Source organism: Camelus bactrianus, chromosome 8 (assembly GCF_048773025.1).
Source record: "Camelus bactrianus isolate YW-2024 breed Bactrian camel chromosome 8, ASM4877302v1, whole genome shotgun sequence".
In the NCBI taxonomy this organism is placed as follows: domain Eukaryota; kingdom Metazoa; phylum Chordata; class Mammalia; order Artiodactyla; family Camelidae; genus Camelus; species Camelus bactrianus.
In genome coordinates, this window is record NC_133546.1 from 39,244,452 (window position 1) to 39,266,499 (window position 22,048).

At 36.9% G+C, this 22,048-nt stretch overlaps 1 protein-coding gene across 3 annotated transcripts; it reads right to left on the reverse strand.

The window, feature by feature from the left end:
- Positions 1–676: 676 nt before the first annotated feature.
- Positions 677–19,263, reverse strand: RSPH4A (radial spoke head component 4A). Of its 3 annotated transcripts, none has more exons than XM_010965466.3 (6): positions 16,872–19,259; positions 13,237–13,471; positions 9,207–9,947; positions 7,938–8,097; positions 2,442–2,559; positions 677–914 (listed from the first exon to the last, which is right to left on the reverse strand). In XM_010965466.3, exons 1-6 carry the CDS (start codon positions 17,591–17,593, stop codon positions 677–679), a joined length of 2,214 nt encoding a protein of 737 aa, XP_010963768.3. In that variant the 5' UTR covers positions 17,594–19,259. The 3 variants fall into 3 exon arrangements, with proteins under 3 accessions (XP_010963768.3, XP_074224556.1, XP_074224555.1); XM_074368455.1 differs by lacking the exon at positions 677–914 and adding an exon at positions 7,242–7,316 and having other exon boundaries at positions 16,872–19,263; XM_074368454.1 differs by lacking the exon at positions 677–914 and adding an exon at positions 7,242–7,319 and having other exon boundaries at positions 16,872–19,263.
- Between the last annotated feature and the right edge of the window lie 2,785 nt (positions 19,264–22,048).

The window sequence follows — 22,048 nt, forward strand, 5'->3', positions numbered from 1 at the left end:
TAAAGTCTTTACATATCCCATCTAGCCATCTCTCTGCAAATTATTTTCCCCCAAGTCAGGTGAACTAGTTTCTGTGAGATAAAAGAAGGACTACATTGAGAAGTTTCTTTAAGAAGTAAGGAGTAAAAGAAGTTGAGTGTTCCGATACTCTTTGAGCATGTGGTGGAATTACACACCCTCTCCCCAGGGGGTGGGGAGTGTGGATGTAGATGTATATACATACACAAACATATGTGCAATGTTTGTACACAGTATCACAGATTGCTTAAGAATACATGCTGTAATTTAGTTATTATCAACATTTTTGGTAGCAGTATTCCTTGACACTCAAAAAATACTGAGGGCCCCAAGAAGCTTTTGCGGGTTATCTATATTTCCATGTTTGCCACAATAGAAATTAAACCTGAGACTTATGAAAAGAATACAGAAGCATATATTTTATTAGCTATAGCCATCCGAACAGTAATGTAAGAATCATTTAATCTCTGCAAAATCCATTGAACATCTTTCTAAAAGCACATATTAATATTTCTACAAATGAAATTCCAATTTTATATTTTCAAGGAATGATATTTTGCACATGAATAGTTGCTAGTTTGTATCTAGTTATATATATATATATATAAATGATGTGTGTATATCAGTCTCACGTAAAGCTGGACTGATTTTATTTTTATTAGTCATAATCATCTTCCTCATCTTCATCTTCCTCAGTTTCTTCATTTTCCTCAGTTGGATTTACAGTTGCTTCTTGTGCAGCCCTGAAAGCCTGCTCCTCTTCCACGCTAGGGTCATCCATTTCTGTAATTTCTGGTCCACTGGGGTATTCGTGATAAGCTGGTGGTGGAACTGGAGGTGTATAGCTGTCTGGACTATATTTATGACCCCAGCCTATGTAGAAGTTTTCAAACTTTCTGTAAGTTAAAAAAAAATACATAGATTATGCAATTTTTCAGTAAGAAAAGTTGATCCTTCTTTTCTGTAAGGATTAAGTACTTAGTGTATCATAGTCTCATAATGTTAAAACAGCACATTTAAAATGCATTAGAGATAAAATATCCCCAAATGATTGTTATACCACAGGGAATGACTATGATACAAACTGCTTAAGGTGTTTAAGAAAACCATGGGGCCAGATCCTACCAAAATGTACTCCACGCTTACACCATAGCGTTTCATCTTTTAATTATTTTTAGAAAAACGAAACAAAACAAATGAATTTAAAAGTTACTTACCTTCCTCAGATTAGCAAGAATTAACGTTGCTAGCCTAGCAAATGCTTTGCTTGGTGAGGAGTCGGGCTTCTGGTTAAAGACCTATGTGTGATTTTTCAGATCTAACCTTGGGCAATTGCAGAAGCTTTACCTAGTTGGCCTCAGAGGGGACAACTGCCCTCGCCACACCAGACTGGCTGCACAGCTAGTGCACTGCAGGCTCTCGGGGGAGCTGTGGTCAAGGACTCTGACCCCTCCAGCCCATCATATTCTTCATACATTTGTGTTCCTGGCCCAGGTGCCTTCATTCCCAGGTCTCTTCACCTGAGCCCTTCAGCAGAGGTTGTCTTCAGGCTGCTCTGCCAAGGCCTCCTTATGGGGGTTGGGTGAGAGAAGGGGAAACCTTGCAAACACTTTTCCCCACTCTGACTCAGTATCCAGTCTTCTTCCCTAGCCCTCGCTATCTTCCTCTGGTTCCAGGTCCATAAAACTGCAAGGGCTTTGTGTCAGGGACGCCCTTGTCAGTGAGATGACCGCCACAACTGAGCGTACCCATCTGACCACCAGTGTGCCCTTCCATGGAGAAATGGAATGGGGGAGTCAGTGCTTTAACTTGCTTGTACCATCACAGTAAGTGATCAAAGGCTTCTTAACACTTTCATTTTGGGCTTGTTGCTTTAATAGTTTCTTTGACATTTGACCACTCAGCACTCTCCAGCTCAGCCGAGCTTCGGACACTAGGTTATTAAGTAAGAAGTGGAAGCATAAAACCAATGGAAGTATATGCTCTGGGTATAAAAGAACATTTAGTATCCTCTTGATCCTAATTCTTATGAAACTGGTATCCTTAATAATATGTGTTTTTAATTATCTTTTATCAAGATGTCCAACAAAATTGATGGGAGATTTAAACTGATTTAAATACTACTTAGAATTACCTCCATTAAATGAATTTCAATTACTCAATTAATCACAGAAGAAAAAACATATTTAGCTCCATTAGTTGGATAGTTCAAGTGAAAAGGCAGAAGTCTGAATTACTCTGATGTTCTAAATTTGATACTTTGTTGTATAAGACAGATACTGTTTGAATAAATCTTGTGCCATACACACTTGACATGCCAATGAAGAGTTAAAACAATAGTAGTTTAACATTCCAGTGGTAACTTATAATTTCTAGAAGTTAAGTAATCCAAATAATAACCTTGTAAGTTGTCACATACTTACTTGCCATTGGAAAAGGCATATGCTCCAGGCCAAAGGTTGGATCTAAGGACTGCAATAGCATATTGAGGAATGAGATTTGAGGATAACCGTGTTGTCCAAGGTGGTGTATTCTGGATCTCTGTAAATCAAAGAGAAATTCGATGTAGAGTAACTCCTACATAGACAAGGATATACTGTGTAACACAAAAGCTATATTTATAAATCTTAAAACACACACACACTTGACACTAAAATGTCAGTAGCTTAATATGAGATCAGGAGGGTATGAAAAAAAGTATGTATGTATTTGTGTGTATTTATATCTGTGTGTACATTTGGACAACAGAGAAAATAAGTTTGACTAAGGGAGAGGAGGCCTATGTAGTAGAGGGGAAAATATTTGATGACCAAATTACTATCAGAGCTAGGGTTACAAGCATGAATGATCCAAAACTGAATAGAAGAAAAAAAGAATATGAGAACAATAGTAGATTAGAACAAAAACAGTACCTCATGATATTTTATTCTTACTATGTCACTATGTCATGTTTTATGGGCTGTAGAATGCAAAATAAAAAATGATACAAAAGAACTCAGCATATCCAGTTAGAGCTACAGCCAACTTATGTTTCCTCCCTGAATTGCACTCCTTCAGCCTCTATCCTAGAAAGTTCTTGGTGGGGTGAGCTACATTAGATTGTTTTCTCCCACCATATACTATAGCATGTGTGTGTGTGTGTGTGTGTGTGTGTGTGTGTGTGTGTGTGTGTGTGTACAGGTTTCCCCCGCTATCTGAAAGTAGAGTATTCCTATAAAACCTTTTGTAAGTTGAAATGACATAGAGCAAAGAAGCAATTACCTTAGGACGCCTCTTGCTAATAGATGCACAAAATAAACTTGAGATAAGATGCTCACGGATACAGTTCAAAGCTATGGCAACTTGATGCTGAGATGCTAAGTATTTCCCAGGGAGGGAGCTTGGGAATGCCCCTCTGTCTGCCTGGGGTGTATACTTCCTCTGTAACTGCTTCCTGCAAAACAAGTGCTGAACACTATTTTTGGTTTTGTCTCCCCCTTTTTTTCTTTTTTTTAATTTTTTTGTAAAAGGGAAAATCCTTTTTGGTTTCTATCAGCAAAAATAAGCATTAATGTTCTCATAAAAGTGAAGTGGTGTAAGGCAATCTTTTGAAAGCCATATATAGTAAATGTAGAGTATATGGTGTGTGTATATATGTCAATTGTGTACATAGTACAGGCATACCTTGTTTTATTGTGCTTCACAGATCTGAGTTTTTTACAAATTGAAGTTGTGTGGTGACCCTATATCAAGCAAGTCTGCTGACATGGCTTTTCCAACAGCATTTGCTCACTTCATGTCTCTGTGTCACATTTTGGTAATACTTGCAGTGTGTCAAACTTTTTCATTATTATTGTATTTGTTATGGTGACCTGTCATCAGTGATCTTTAATGTTACTACTTTAATTGTTTTGGGGCACCATGAACTATGCTCATGTAAAACAGAGAACTTAATTCTACAAATGTTGTTTGAATTCTGACTGCTCCACCAGCTGGCTGTTTCCCCATCTCTGTCCCTCTCCTTGGGCCTCACTTTTCCCTGAGACGTAACAGTACTGAAATTAGGCTGATTAATAACCCTACCATGACCTATAAATATTCATGTGAAAGGACGAGTTGCACGTCTCTTGCTTTAAATTAAAAGCTAGAAATAATTAAGCTGAGTGAGGAAGACATGTTGAGGACCAAGACAGATCAGTAGTTAGGCCTTTTGTGCTAAACAGCCAAGTTGTGAATACAAAGGAAAAGTTCTTGAAAGAAATTAAAAGTGCTACTCAAATAAATACACAAATGATAATAAAGTGACATGGTCTTATTGCTGTTACAGAGAAAGTTTTAGTGGTCTGAATAGAAAATCAAACCAGCCACAACACTCCTTTAAGCCAAAGTCTAATCCAGTGCAAGGCCCTAATGCTCTTCAATTCTGTGAACGCTGAGAGAGGTCAGGAAATTGCAGGAAAAAAGTGTGAAGCTAGCAGCGGTTGGTTCATGAGGTTTAAAGAAAGAAACTATCTCCATAACATAAAAGTGCAAGGTGAAGCAGCAAGTGCTAATGTAGAAACCGCAGCAAGAGATCCAGAAGATCTAGCTGAGGTCATTCATGAAGGTGACTACACTAAATAACAGGTTTGCAGTGTAGATGAAATAGCCTCCTATTGGAAGATGATGTCATCTAGGAATTTCATAGTGAGAGAGGAGAACCAGTGACTGAGTTCAAGGCTTTAAAAGACAGACTGATTCTTGTTAGGGGCTAATGCACCTGGTGACTTTAAGTTGAAGCCAGTGTTCATTTACCATTCTGAAAATCCTAGGGCCAGAAGACTTACGCAAAATCTATTCTGCCTGTGCTCTATAAATGGGACAACAAAGACTAGATGACAGCACATTTATTTACAGCATGGTTTACTGAATATTTTAAGTCCACTGCTGAGACCTACTGCTCAGAAAGATTCCTTTTAAAATATTACTGTTCGTTGACAATGACCTGGTCACCCAAGAACTGTGGTGGAAAGATACAAGATTAATGTTTTCATGCCTGCTAATGCATCATGCATTCTGCAGCCCATGGATCAAGGAGTAATTTCAACTTTCAAGTCTTACTATTTAAGAAATACTTCTGGTAAGGCTATAGCTGCCATAGGTAGTGATTCCTCTGATGGATCTGGGCAAAATCAATTGAAAAGCTTCCGATGGGACTACATCAAACTAAAAAGCTTTTGCGCAGCAAAGGTAACTATCAACAAAACAAAAAGGCCACCTACTGAATGTGAGAAGATATTTGCAAATGATATATCCTATTAGGAGTTAATATCCCCAATATACAAAGAACTCATACAAAAAACAAACAAAAAATGGACAGAGAACCTGAATAAACATTTTTCCAAGGAAGACATATAGATGGCCAACAATCACATGAAAAAATACTCAGTATCACTAATCATCAGGAAAATTCAAATCAAAACCACAATGAGATACCACATCACAATTGTCAAAATGACTGTTATCAAAAAGATAACAAATAACAAGTGTCAGTGAGGATGTGGAGAAACGGAACCCTCAAGCAATGTTGGTGAGAATGTAAATTGGTGCAGGCACTATGTAAAACAGTATAGAGTTTCCTCGAAAGCTAAAAATAGAACTACCATACAATCCAGCAATTCCACTCCTTGGTATTTATCAGAAGAAAACCAGAACACTAATTTGGAAAGATACATGCATCTTTATGTTCACTGCAGCATTATTTACAACAGCCAATACGTGGAAACAACCTAAGTGCCCATACACACACACAGACACACACACACAGACACACACACACAGACACACACACACACACACACACAGACACACACACACACACACAGATTACCCAGCTATAAAAAACTGAAATCTTGCCACTTGCAATAACATGGATTGACCTAAAGGGTATTATGCTTAAATAAGTCAGACATAGGAGGACAAATACTGCATATTTTGATTTATAAGTGGAATCTAAAAAATGAAACAAATGGACAAACATAACAAAACAGAAACAGAGTCATAAATACAGGAAATAGGTGGTTGCCATAGGGGAGCTCGGTTGGGGGATGAGAGAAATAGGTGAGGGGGGTTAAGCAGTACAAACTTCCAGTTACAAAATAAATGTGGGAACAGTCAATATTAATTAAGATCTTTGTATACTGACAGATGGTGACTAAACTTAAAAATGTGTAGAAATACAGAAACACTTTTGTGCACCAGGAACTAACATAGTGTTGTAGGTCAGTTATACTTCAAAAACAAACAAACAGCTCATAAAAAAAAAAAAAAAAAAAAAAGATCAGATTTGTGATTACCAGAGATGACGGGTTAGGGGAGGAGGAACTGAAATTGAAGGAAGGTGGTCAAAATGTACAAAAGTAAGTACTAGGGATGTCATGTATAACATGATTAATATAATTAACACTGATGTATGTTATACATGAAAGTTGTGAATAGAGTAAATCCTAAGAGTTCTCATCACCAGAAAAAATTTTTCTTTTATTTTTTATCTATATGAGTTGATGGGTGGTCACTAAACTTATTGTGGTAATCATTTCATGATGTTTGTAAGTCAAATCATTATGCCTTATACCTTAATCTTATACAGTGCTGTATGACTATTATATCTCAATAAAACTGGAAAGAAAAATAAATGGGAGCATTTAACAAATAAAAATTTAAAAACAAAAAAAGAAAACCTTCTAGAAAGGATTCACCATTTTAGATGCCATTAAGAAAACGATTCATGGGAAGTGGTCAAAATATCAACATTAACATGAGTTTGGAAGAAGCTGATTTCAACCCTCTTGGATGACTTTAAGGGGATCAAGATTACAGCTGGAGGAAGTAACTGCAGATGTGGTGGAAATAGCTATAGAACTGTAATTAGAAGTGGTTCCTGAATGTGTGACTGAATTGCTGCAATCTCATGATAAAACTTCAATGGATGAGGAGTTGCTTCTTACGGATAAACAAAGAAAGTGTTTTCTTGACATGGAATCTATTCCTGGTAAAGATGCTATGAAAATTGTTGAAATGACAATAAAGGATTTAGAATATGACATAAACTTAGTTGATAAAGCAGCAGCAGAGTTTGAGAAGATTGATTCCAATTTTGAGAGATGTTCTACTGTGAGTGAAATGCTATTAAACAACTTTGCATGCTACCAAGAAATCATTTGTGTAAGGAAAGAGTCAATAGATGTGGTAAACTTCATTGTTACCTTATTTTAAGACACGAGCCTTCACCAACCGGCATCCTGATCAGTCAGCAGCCATTAACATCAAGGCAAGAATTTCTACTAACAAAAAAATTATGACTTGTTGAAGGCTCAGATGATGATTAGCATTTTTTAGCAATTACAGTATTTTTCCTTCCGGTTTAATCTCTTTTTCTATGAGTTTCTTTGTGTATTTGGTTTTTTGAACTATAATTGACCTACAGCACTATGTTCCTATGACACAGCATAGTGATTTTTTTTTCTGTACATTTCAAAATGATCACCACAATAAGTTTACTCACTTTGTATGTCACCATAAAAAGATCTTATGTTATTTGGACTATATTTCCCATGCTGTACATTTCATAGCTGTGACTCATTTATTTTGTAACTGGAAGTTTGTACCTCTTAATCTCCCTCACCTACTTCTCTCATCTCCCCACAATACAGTATTTTTTCATTAAGGTATGTACATTGTATTTTTAGACATAATGTTATTGCACACCTAATAAATTACAGTAGAGTATAAACATAACTTCTGTATGCACTGGGAAACCAAAACATCGTGATTCACTTTATTGCAATGTTTGCTTTATTGTGGTGGTCTGGAATCTATCCTACAGTATCTCTAAGGTATGCCTGTATATATGTATGTGTGTGATATACACACCCACGCATATATAGTGTGTGCAAAATTACCTAAATCTTCAGAGATTGGTGTCAAGAGAGGAGGCCCCACTTCCTGTTCCGCATAGTCAGGCTCTTCCCCTTTTTCGTCTTCTTTTTCTTCATCTTCTTCTTCTTCCTCTTCTTCTTCCTCCTCACTTTTTTGTATAGGGTTGAACCAATTACAGCGACCCTGGGTATAATTATTGCAAGATTTAGTAGTCTAACAAGGACCTTAAAATAGCAGAATATTCCTTTGGATTGAAGAAATTATCTGCATGACGTCCCACTGTGTGGGAATTTGATCATTCATTTATTCAACATACATTTCCCAAATGCTATTTTGATCTATGTTATTTCAAGCAAAAGACTGCACTGTTTATTTCAAGAATTTGCCAACTTCTTGAAGTTACAGAACATTTATGTACTAAAATTACCAGAACCTTAGCAAAAAAGGTAATAATGCATTTTACTAATTTATATGAAAGATGGTACTATTATTGTTATTAATAGCAAAAATGTGCTAATAAGATTAGGTATGGAGTTTTGAGGTTATAATTTCTCATTTAATTAACTCTCATCTAGAGAGATATAAGATTATCTCTTATGTAGATCAAAGTATAATGAAGATTTTCTACCTACAGATGAGACAATATAGCAGATTGTTTGAGTATGGACTCTGGATCCATTCTGCCCATTCACATTTGACTCTGCTGCTTATTAGCTATATTCCCCTTGTGAAATTTTCTAAACTCTCTGCCATTAATTTCCTTATCTATAAAATAAAGATGTTAGTCTTTAATACAACTGTGAGTTTTAAATGAGATACTACATACAAAGTGCTATTAAGAACACCTGGCAGAATAGATTCTGTATAACTGCTATATAACACTGTTTACTTGTTTTTGCTTTTGTTAAAATCTTTCACTGTTCTTGGCAAAAAAAAAAAAGTTTCTTTATTATAAAAATAGAATAAAAGAACTGCTACCAAAATTAATTTACCCACCTATACTTAATATAAAAAAAATTCACAACACACCTAAATCTAAATCCTTACATAACTTGTCAAATATTCCATAGAAATATTTATTTTATTTCCATTTGGAAATAAAATATGTTTGACGATCCCAGATCTATACTACTTAGCTGTTATACAGTACTTTGTATTTTCACTAGGTTTTTAAATGGTCTTCTTTGTCTAGAATCTGAAGGCCTTTGTCTTGTATATATCATGTGTACTATAGAAAGAATTTAATAAATATTTGCTGACTTCTGGTAGATTGAGAATTGCAAAGCCCCTACCTGAGGAAGTATATGTTGTACATGATGAACCCAATTGGATAGGGATTCCACTAGATCAGTCACTTGGATGCCTTCAAAATCAGGGTTTTCTTCAAAACTGTCTCTCCCACCTTCTATTTCTTCCTCCTCTTCTCCTTCTTCTTCACCAAAATGATAGAATCCTAGAGGGCTGACGTGGGTCCCTGCCGAAATTCTGGCAATTTGTGCTCGTAAGTAATTACTCTCATTTCCTGGGAAGGGTGGGTAGCTTACAATGGGAGTATCCAATCGCCCAGTGAAAAATTTCTTGATTTTTCTTGCAATAACAATTTGTGCAGGTGTAACTGCTGGTAACTTCACCCATGGTCTTCCCGGTTCATTGCAAACAAAATAGACATATTTGTTGGCACCTGTTCTACTTTCCTCTTTTGGAATAGCCTGTGGGGCCTTGTAAAAGGACCGTGGTAATTCATCTTCATCAGCTTCATCAGCTTCACTATCTCCATTATCTCTCTCTTCAGGTACATCTTCTTCTTCCACTTCCTCTTCATCTTCTCCTTCACGAAATTCCACTTCAGCTACAATATAATTCATTTCCAGACCTAAGATTTTGCCCCAGAAACGACATTTTTGAATTGGGTGGGTGTCAGTAAGCTGCTTGAGGGCAAGAAATATGCGATAAGTCTCATCTGTGCCCAAACCAACTCCAGCTTGTTCAAAATAAAAAGCTGACTCCATTACATTTGGGAGAGCGTGTTCTGTCTGGGAATACAAGTGCTATGGTTAATATTTTATCCATAAGGGAAATACTTGCAATCTACAGATTTAATGTGATCCCTATCAAAATACCCATCCCATTTTTCACAGAACTAGAACAATTAATTCTAAAATCTATATGGAACCACAAAAGACCCAGAGCTGCCAAAGCAATCCTGAGAAGAAAGAACAAAACTGGAATTATAACCCTCCCAGACTTCAGACAGTACTACAAAGGTACAGTCATCAAAACAGTGTGGTATTGGCACAAAAACAGACATATCAATCAATGGAACAGAATAGAGAGCCCAGAATTATACCCATGCACCTATGATCAATTAATCCACAGCAAAGGAGGCAAGAATATACAATGGAGAAAAGAGTATCTTGAGCCAGTGGTGTTGGGAAAGCTGGACAGCTACATGTAAATCAATGAAATTAGGACACTCCCTCATACCATATACAAAAATAAACTCTATATGGTTTAAAAACTTAAATATTAAAGTCAGGACACCATAAACTCCTAGAGGAGAGCATAGGCAAAACATTAAACATTCTCGGACATAAATTGTAGCAATATTTTCTTAGATCAGTCTCCCACGGCAAAAGAAATAAAAGCAAAAAATAAACAAATGGGACCTAGTTAAACTTAAAAGCTTTTGCACAGCAAAGGAAACCATCAACAAAATGAGAAGAGACAAACTATGGAATGGGAGAAAATATCTGCAAGTGATGCAGCCAATAAGGAATTAATATCTAAAATATACGAACAGCTCACACAACTCAATATCAAAAAACAAACAACCCAATCAAAAAATGGACAGAACTCAATAGACATTCCTCCAAAGAAGACAGACAGATGGCCAACAGGCACATGGAAAGATGCTCAACATTGCTAATTGTTAGAGAATGCAAATCAAAACCACCTCACACTGGTCAGAATGGCTATCATCAAAAAGCCTACAAATAATATATGCTGGAGAAGTTGTGGAGAGAAGGGAGCCTGCCTACACTGTTGGTGGGAATGTAAAAATTGGTACAGCCACTATTGAAAACAGTATGGAAATTCCTTAAAAAACTAAAAATAGAACCACCATATAATCCAGCAGTTCCATGCCTGGGTATGTATCTGAAGAAAACAAAAACTCTAGTTTGAAAAGATACATGCACCCCAGTGTTCCTAGCAGCACTATTTACAATAGAGAAGACATGGAAACCACCCAAGTGTCCATCAAAAGATGACTGGTTTAAGAAGATGTGGTATATACATACAGTGGAATATTACTCAGCCATAGAAAAGAATGAGATATTGCCATTTGGAACAACATGGATGGATGGACCTACAGATTATCATACTAAGTGAAGTAAGTCAGACAGAGAAAGACAAATATTATATAATATCACTTACATGTGCACTCTAAAACATAATGCAAATGAATCTATATGTAAAACAGAAACAGACACACAGACATAGAAAACAAATTTATTGTTACCAATGGGGAAAGGGAGTGGGGAAATGATAAATTAGGAATATGGGATTAACAGATAAACTACTATACATAAAGTAGATAAGGAACAAAGATTTACACAGCAAGTAAGTGATTAAACTAGGATTCAAATTCAGATCTAACTCCATATCTCCTGTTTTTTCTACCATATCTCTATTATTGCAGTAATCAAATAACTTTGCAGTCTTTTTTACCTCTTTCACTAGAGTGTGACCAACTTAAAGTCAGTAAAGTCTTTTTCATGTGTTTATCCCAGTATCTGGCATGCAGTAGGTAGTCACAATGTTTTCAAATCATTGGGTGAGGGTATAAATGAATGCTGAAAACTAAGAGCAGGAATTCTGGTGTGCTCAAAGACACGCATAGAAATATTAACAATCTAAAACATATGAGTCTGCGGCAGAGTTGGTCACAAAGCTCGTAATTCAGTGATCCCAAGAGCTATCTGTCTTCCTGTTCCCATGTCTTTCCACTCTCTGAGATAGAGCTTTTAATCTTCATTGGATGACTTAAGCTATTCCTGGCTCTGAGATCAATCCTACTCTTTATTAGGAGGAATTGATGGAAACTGGTTAGGGTGCTCAGGTTGCAGGATCAAAACAGTTTTTTGTAATGCTATGCCTAATAGATCGTCCAGTGCCCTGTTCTCATTACTGGAGTCTAACCTTTCTTTGATAAATTCCTGCATGACAGTGTCTACCTTCTGTTTGACCCCCACATGCTGTTTGTCCCTAGACTTGTCAATACTGTATGTGGCTACATAACCAAATGTTTGGAGTGAGATATTTTCAGAAAAAGGTCAATTAGTACCAAATCCTTGACACCTGTCACCTGTTCCTTCTGAGTACTCTATAGCTCACTGCGCCAGTTTGGGGCCCCCTACAAAAACTACAGAGCTCTAGAGGGTGTACCTGCTTTCCCTGGCTGAACTCTGTTTCCTTTTCTGAAAACATCTTACTCCAAACATCAAATTTGCAAGTATATAGACAGATTTTAAATAGTCTAATGTTAACAGAACATGGAAGCTCAGTAGATAGATAGTAAAATTGTTCAATAGTATAAACTGTAAATATACAGGCATTTAGGAAACAGTAATGGGTACTAATTTGAAAATATTTGGAGCTAAATTTTCTGTAATACAGCTGATCTTATTTGATTTTATTCTCTAATGGTAGCTTTTTTTTAAAATCTCTGCCCTGAGGTTCTCTGTAAATGTTTTCAACAATTTGTTTATAGGGATTAAAAGAAATATTTTATTTCTTTCCTATTCTATTATATCCCATTGACATTATATATATATATATACACACACACAAACACACACTACTTTATGTGTGTGTGTGTATATATATATATACACTGTCAAGACATAATACGAAGAAGTAGCAATTTTTCCAGTAAATTAAGGTGGAAAATATGCAAGTTGATTTAAAGTCTTATTTTTAATTATGTGACATTCATTCATTCAGCAAGTATTTAATGAGAAACAATTATACATTCAGATCTGTACCAGGCACTCTAGAGAATATAAAAGATGAAGAAAACGTTTTCTCTGATATCAAGGAGCTTAGACCCACAAACATATAAAACAACTAAGCCTGTGAAATACTAAAACATAATGTGAAAATATAAGAAACTCTAAACAAGGAAACAAGAGGTATGAAATGAGGTTGCAAATGCTATTTAGAAAGCTATAAAAGGCAGTGGGTATGAATTTAAAACCACACCCCACCCACCTCAAGTAAAACCCTAAGACTGACCTAGTCACATTTACATGGGTGACTTACTATTTCATCTTCCAGTTCTTGGTCAGCACCTTCTAAATTTCCCTGAAGAAAAAGAGCTTTTTGTTTCTCTGCTATTTCATAAGTTGGAAGCATCTCATTCTCATTTTGGAGTGTATCCAATTTTTTACTAAAATGTGCCATCTTCACATCTTGGCTAATATTTTCAATTATGTCCACAGGATTTTCAGGACGCGTGTCTAAGACCTTGGTCAGCATTTCAGAAAGATGATCATACCTACCCGAAGAAAGAAAATTCCAGGTAATACCCCTATCAAAAGCATTTGAAAAGACAATTCATGCATACTCAGTTGGTTTTAAGGAAACTTCAACAGCTCGAAGCTTTTGGAGATTTTCCGTGGAAAACCACTTAACAGTAACTTCTATCGCTGCCAAGAACTTATCCTAAAATTTTCCTTAGAAATTTTCTTAAGTATGATATGAATATTTAACTTATTAAAGAAAACATATTCCGGCAAGATATATGCTGTACATCGGTACATTTTCTCATTTTATTTCAGATTGAAATTTCTTGGTAATATATTTAAAATGACTGTATATTTAAAGTGACTAACCTTATTTTTCATTCTTTTATCTTAACTTCTTTTCCTTCCCCCTTCCCCTTTCCTCACCAAATCCAATTTGATTTCTAAATCCAGTTGACTCTCTTAAGATCTGTTCTATTCTTTCCCATTTCCTAAGCTAATTATGTACTTCAGCGTTTTTAGACCTATAAGAAATGCATTTCATATTGCAACCCCCACTCACACAACTGAAAGAAGTGTCATCAGGTGTTGCTCACCTGTATTAAAATGTGATACATCTAATATTTTTTGTTTTATTCTATTAAAAACTCTGCCCTGGCTTTTTATTTCATAACTGAATTAATGAAACTGCCTCTGACCTCTCTGTTGATTAATTAATTAACCTCTAACCCCTTATTAATTCATTACATTTTATACATAATTGCTAGGATGTGCTTTTTTAAATACCAGATTTACAATGTGAATTTACTATTTAAGAGCCCAAAATGCCTGTCAGGCCAAAAAGAAACTCCTCTGTCCAGTGTGGAAACTTGCATAAATTGACTCTCTGGCAGATAAGCATTGTTTCTCTTCCACTTCATTTCCAACAGTTAGAACTTCTGCCTGAGTGAAGTAAATCTACTAAATACCACTTTCATCTAGTTGCCGAGTCTGACTTGAAAGACTTTGCTTACTGTGTCCCACGTACATTATTTCTCTCAAGAAATAATTTAAATCCCACCCCACCACTCAGGTCATTCCTGAAACCATCCTTCCTCAGTATAGAGAGGGCGTTTCCGAGATCACTGATAAACTGCTATGTTATTGTGTATGTTACGTATTCCCACTCAGCAACAGCAGTAGGTTCTTCCAGGGCTGAAATTAGGTTTTTGTTTGTTTGTTGTTGTTTTAAAATATCTCCCCCCTTATTATAGTTAGCAAAATGGTTGTTCAATAAATGCCTACTTTCTGTTAACTGACCCTAGATATTTGTTTTTATTTTTCCTTTTATGTCTGTATTTCTCTATCTTAGGAATGTCAAAGAAAAATAGTAGATTATACAGGCAACTAATGTAAAGGGCAGTTTACAAGTATTATATATGACAAATATATCATCCTTTCTCAAAATATTGCTATTCTTATAAATGAACAGGAATCTTATGACTGGCAGAAAAGAAGCAAGTGATTCTTTTCTATAGGCTTTTTATTCAACTATGTGAAAACCAGTATCAGATTCTGTATTTGAGTCAAATACTGTTTTAATTGTGACCAAAAACCAGCCTTCATGGCTGTCAAATAAGATTTGCATATAGGAGACAGAGTTAAAGTCGTCCTTTACTAAGCAGTTTTTAAGTACAGGCTCTAAAGCACTTAGAAAATAATGGTGAATATTATAGAAAGTATTCATGTATTACCTCAGACATTTAGCATTCGGAAATTAAATTAAATTTATCTGTTTAAGTAATGTCAGTTATAAAATAATTCAGTAAAGGAGGTTTTCCCAGTTTATGTTTTTATATTCAGTTTTAAATTGAATTTTAATTGAACGTTCAAGTTTTTATAATGAGCTCTTTTGGAATTTTGTCAAAGTTGGTAAATTCATGTTTGTTATTTAACCCAGGGAATTATGACAAGAAGTTTATATCAGTAATTCAAGTAGAATCTACTACTGAGCAGCAAATCACATCCCTGAAACTTAAGTTAATTGTAGTTTAAAACAGTAATTTGTAAATAATATTTTTAGTTGTCAATCTTGGGTTTTGTGAAGATTTCTCACATTAAACATTAATGAGTTTCTTATTCTTCAGACCTTGAAATTATATCTCATATTTTTTTTAAAGGCAAATAATAGCTACAAACATTTGCCACACACTGGGAATTCATTTAATATTTGCTGATTAATCAGGAGGCATCTCAGCAGATTACAATGAGAGCAGAAGGTCTGGACTGGTTTTCCTGTGTCTCCATTCCTTAGTTCATTATTTATTCAGTAATAGCTGATAGCACTGTGCTAGGCATTAAGTGTTTAGTGGTGGCCAAAACTCACATGGTCCCTGCGCTCTGGAGGCCTGCAGTCTAGTGGGAGAAACAAATACCAAGTATAAGTCTGTAAGTCTATATGAAAATATAAATGGCCTTAAGTGCTATGAAGGAAAAGAACAGGCTATTATAATAGAGTTCTGTGGAAGCCGATTTCTAAGAGATGAGGAGCCAGCCAGGCAACGACTTAGGAAGACCTAGGGAAGAAGCCTTCCAGGCGGAAGGAGCAGCACAGGAACTGAAGCGATCACGTGGCTGAAGCACAGTGATGCAGGGAGAGGTAAGAGTCAGTGAGGTGCTGTGAGCCAGAGGAATCTTGAACAAATTAATTTTTCCACGACTTAGTCCCCTCATTTAAAAAACAAATGGATTATATTAGATGTTTTCTCAAGTCCCTTCTAGCCCTAAAGTTCTGTTGCCCCTATGTTAATGTAATCCTGAGAGCAAAAATCTCTAGAAGTCTATACCTGACCATAGATCTAAGTTTTAGCTATAATGTGATGGTCAGAACATACCTGGGCCGTTGGTCACCACATTTTAAGAGAGATCTGGTTAAAATGGCATGTGTTTTGGGTGGCGTGTATATGTATCAATTCTCCTGGCTTGCCTAGGACTGAGAGGTTTCTCAGGATGCAGAATTTTCAGTGCTCAATCAGGAAAGTTCCAGGTTAATTCAGATAATTGATCACCTCAGCACTGGCCTGGGTGGGAACTCAATACCAAGCCAAACAAGCACTAGAATACTTAGGTTTTGTCAGACAATCATTTTTTACAAGCATCTTGGAGAGACGATTGGACTTCACTATCTTTATGGTGTCTTTCAAACCCCAGATTCCACAATTCCAAGGTTTTATTTCTGTGTAACAAGGGTCTTTAAGGAAGCTAGGAAATTCCCACCAGTGACCTATTTTGAGTCTTGTGATACAAAGAGTTATTGAGTCACTCTCACTAATACAGACTTTTCAGATATATTTCACTTTACCCACAGAAACACACCCTCACACAGATACTCATACCCTCTTTTCTTTCCCAAGTTTCTCTCCCTCTCTCTCTCCCCTTTCCTCCAAGACTTACAGATTTAATCCCGACTTGCTGCTGGCCTTCAGTAAGTAAGCCTTAGCATTCTGAATGGCAATCTCAAGCATGTTGGGGGCCATTTCAGAAGCCCCAGACTCAGGCTGATCCAGATCATAGTTACTGTTTGAGTCTTTCTCCTGAGAAATGGCAAATCTCAGCTCTTTCTCTTTGGAGTTGTTATAGCTCACATCCCTTGGTCCATACAGGTGACATTTGGTTTGCTGAGACAGTTGAAATGTGTTTCCCTCTGATTGACATGTCTGATGAGAAGTGGATTCTCCTTTATCAGATGGTTGTTCCAAATGGTCAGAGGGAGGTGTCCCAGCTTCAGAAATCACACTGGTGGTCTTGTTTGACTGCCATGGTGCCATAAAGTCCTGTCTGGCCAGAGCCAGGGGAGAAAGAGAGGTAGAAGGCTCCTGAGGTGGGGAAGGTGGAGTTGATGCACCTGGTCCTGTCAGGTCATCCACAGGCGTGCTGGCTCCAGACTGGGGGATCCCAGGAGGGCTGCTCCTGGTCTGGGGTCCAGCTTCTGGCCCCTGCTCTACCTCTGGGGGCTCAGATAGCCCAGATTCAGGATCTTGTGAAGAAGCTGTTACCATTTCTTCCCACGGCTGCCCTGCTTCCACAAGTTCTTGGTTTTCTTTTTCTTGCTTCAGAGTGGTCGAGTCTTCCATGAAATGAGTCAGGAGAAAAAAATTTCTGAATGAAGAGGGCATGCAGATATGGAAGGAGGCAACAAGACAGTGGTTTTGCTTAGGTCTGCTAGGCAAATTCTGGGTCCTGGTTGCTCTGCAAGTTGCAGCGTCCTATCTCCATAGCAACCCCAGGCAGGGTTCCTATAAGAGAAACAACACATACCTGTTGCCAGGATTCTAGGGAGGAGACCAAGAAAGATGAAAATCCTAGATCTATGATTTGGTGGAGCCTCTGCTCCTCTACATAGCTTAGCCAATCCGATCTGCAGTCGATCAGCAGCCTTTGGAAATCTGAGAACTGGTTGGGCGCTGAGGAGTTGCTGCAGCCTCCAGCGGGAGACTTTTCAGGGTCTAATAGTTTGATTCAAGTTGCATGGTGAGGAGTGAGTCCTGCATTAGTGGAGGAAAAATAAATTTCCTGAGTGTGTGTGACTCTGTGTGTGAGGGAGACAGACAGAAACAGAGAGAGAGAGAGAGAGAGAGAGAGAGGAAAAGAGTGGTAATCTTGAGATGCAGGTGACAGTAAGAATCCAGTGTGCAGAGGATCAGAGTCCAAGACTCATTTAGAGGGCAAAGTGTCTCATCTGTGCCAACCAAACTCGGGCAACTTTTAGACAATAAACAAGGAAGTCCTGATTTTTGCTCTTCCCTCTCAAAGGAATCTGCCAGATGATTAGGCAGAATGTTACCTTCAAAGAGATGGCAATGCAGAAAATTACCCTGTATAAGTAGACAGTTCATGGGATACTGTTTTCTAATGATTAAAATTCAAATTAATCCTAAAACTATAGTGCCGTAATATAATCTCTATTTGATAATATACATGTGAATTCATAATTTTGCAATATTTAAGGTCATGATTATGACTATTCATTCATATTTCTGTCTCCAACATAAAGAAGGTATAGAGGATGGAACCATATCTAGCCTTGACTAAAAACTGTAAATTAAGATCTTTTATGTTAATTTGTTCTGGATCTCTCTCTTTTAGAATAAACCAATTAATATTTGATATAATTTCCAATTAACAACATGTTAATCATGAATTGTAACTTCATAGAAGAGCATAATATCTACCTCCACCCACCTACAATTTGGTGGGAGAAGCATAGAACTCTTTAATACATTGTTAAAACCTGTGAGCCTTTGCCCTCCCCAAAATACATGAGTATGCACGCACAAAATGTTGCATGTAATTTCTCCTGGTTCAGGGACTCCTTGAAGTCAAATTACTCCAGATTAGAACTCTTGGAATAGACTCAAAAAACAAAATGAAAGATAAGCTAGAATTATAAATTGAAGATTTTTTTGTAACTGGTGCAAGGGTTGAAGGGGAGATAGCATTTTTTCCCCCTTCATGGCTCTATTCTCTCCACCCTTGAGGCTGACATGATATGTGACAGAAGCTTTTTTCTCCAGAAGCCAGAGCAGGGTTGTAGGGCCAGGAAAAAGGAGAGATGTGGAACAGACTCAGTGCTTGCTTATCTCTGCACTTTAGTAGAGAAGAGCAACTGACAGGAACAACCTAAGAAAATGTCCATTATTATTCCTACTTCTTTTTCACCCCAAGACTCTATCTAGATGTTGACTCTAGTAATCCTAAAATTGCTTCTTTTTGTGTATAGAATAACCACCAAAGCTCTTAGCTAATTTACCTCCCAGCGTCTTTTTTTCTCTGTTTTTATTGAAATATAGTTGCTTTACAATATTATATTAGTTTCAGATGTAAAGCATAGTGATTCAATATTTTTATAGATATACTCCATTTAAAACATTTCAGACTAATGGCTATATTTCCCTGTGCTGTACAATATATCCTTGTTGCTTATTTATTTTATACATAGTAGTTTGTGTCTCTTAATCCCATACCCCATTCTGCCCCTCCCCCTTCCCTTTCCCCACTGGTAGCTGCTAGTTTGTTCTCTATATCTGTGGGCCTGTTTCTGTTTTGTTATGTACATTCATTTGTTTTATTTTTTAGATTCCATGTATAGATGATAACATAAGAGTATTTGTCTTTCTCTGTCTGACTTATTTCACTAAGCATAATACTCTCTAGCTCCATCAATGCTGGTGCAAATGTCAGAATTTCATTCTTTTCTATGGCTGAGTGATATTCCATTGTATATGTGTATAGCATATCTTCTTTACCCATTCATCTGCTGATGGACACTGAGGTTGCTTCCGAATCTTGCTATTGTAAATAGTGCTGCTGTGAACTTAGGGTGCATGTATCTTTTCAAATTAGTGTTTTCCTTTCCTTCCACTAACTCATATTGGTATATAGGAAATAATATGACTTTGTATCTTAACCTTGTATCTTGCAACCTTGCTATGATGGCTTATTAGTTCCAGGAATTTTTTGTCGATTCTTTAATATTTTCTGTGTGGACAATCATGTCATCTGTGAACAAAGAAAGATTTCTCTCTTTCCAATCTCCCTTTCTGTATATTTTGTGGTTTCTAATAAAAGGGTAGATTATGGTGATGCTGTCACAGCCCAAACAAATTACAGTTCATATTATCACTGTTCATTTAGCACAGTTTAATAGATACCTACTCAGACTAATATTTAGAAGTGTGTTAGTTTTTCCTATTCATTATATGTCTGGGTATATAATCTAGTACCCATGGAAGACCACCAAACTCTTTTTTTTTTTCACTTAAGTATGTTTTGTTTAGCCTGAGTAACATACCTGAGAGTATCTTCCTTCTCTTTTATGAATTGACAATAGTTTTTGTCCAGAAAATACACTCTTTTCTTTATTTTTAACAAATCTATGTTCTTTACCTACAACACTTCAAAAAGAATTTATTTTCTATGACATCCTTTTCTCTAGCAAATGCTATTGCTTTTTCAACAGTTACTTTTAATCTGGAGCCACAGCCTTGACCTCTCCCCACATCCAGTCCTTTTCTCAAGAGCCTTTCTTCACCTTCTCTGATAGAGCCAAATTTACCATGAAGCTCAAGAGACAAACTTCAGGGCCCCAGCCTTGTATAGGCCCCTTGCCATGCCCTTTACCTAATTTTGAGTTCATAAATTTGTACTCTTTTTCTTAAGAGACCCTCTCTGAATTACATAAGCTTTAGGTACCACAAAGCCTGGATCTGCCCTGTTCTTGTATAGGAATCAAGAGAAGTAAAAAGTAACCCAGTGGCCTTATTTAAACTGAGATTTAACTTTACAGATAAGCAGTCAAATTCTCTTGGGTGGCCAACTCTCCAGTGTTAGCTTGAGGTGGATGCAATTCATTTGTGGCTTAGTTAATTTTATGTGCAGTCTTCTATCGAGCCCTATTTCACAGTGAGGAATTAACACTTTTGAAAACACGTATGTGCTATGGCATTGACATAAAATACTTTATTTGACCCCTACTGAAACCCCAAACAGTGGAAATTATGGTTACCAACTCTGTCTCAAGAGTATTACAGTAATATGTCCAAAGTTATACAGCTGGAAAGTTTGCATCTGAGATTTAAAACCAGTTCTGTCTGACTCTTTATAAAGCTCATGGGGCCTCCACATAACACAGCTGTAGGACTCTTTTTGTTTTTCCTGAATCGATATTTGATTTTACCAAGATCATCCATAGAGTACAAAGTTAGAGATAAGTGTGAGGGGTAAGATACTCAGAAACTTTTCAAATAAATTACTTTGTAATATGAAATTAGACATAATGCACTGCAGTTTTCCATGTGCCACAAGATAAAATTATCAATGAGGACTATTTAAAAGAAATGTTCAGCTCTAAATAGGTGGTGGTGGCAACATTTTGTTCTATAGGATAAATTTTCTTCATACAATTAACATTGCTATTTCTCCTCTATACATACCCATGTGGAAAAATTGCTCAGGGGCTTTTGCAAGGGCCAGGAAAATGAAAATAGAGCAGGTCCTCTTTTAGCATCCTATTTGGTTAATGGTAAACTCAATGAACATTCTGGGGATGGATTTATAAAATTACGCCATAATTTTTCTAAGCATCTGCAAAATGACAGAATTCCTTAATCCTTAGGCATAGATTTTCACAGCTTCTGCCAAATGCCTTAAACTCGGTTCAGCCCCATCTGTGACTCTTCTGGCTGCAGTGGGGACTAGTCATCACAGTCCGGAAGGTCGCGGTAGGAGTAGCCCTGGCAGCCTAGATATGCTCTGTAGGCGATGATCAGGTGGTAAAACCCCGGGAGGAACACCAGGATGCCAACAGTCAGAACTGGAAAGGCGCGATTGGCACCCACTTTGCTGATGTAGCCCTTCCAGCAGGAGGCAGCCCGTGATAATGAGAAAAGCGCCAATCAAAAATAGTACAGTGGCTCCAGCAATGGCCTTACAAGGAAACTTAGTAGGGCTTTTCTTAAACTTTAATAAATGAGATCTCACAACACCAGGACATCTTTTCTATTTAAAGCTCGTTTCAGCAGGCAAAGATTCCTTCTGAAGGTTGTGTCCTCCGTCAGTGCTGGAGAGCTTCG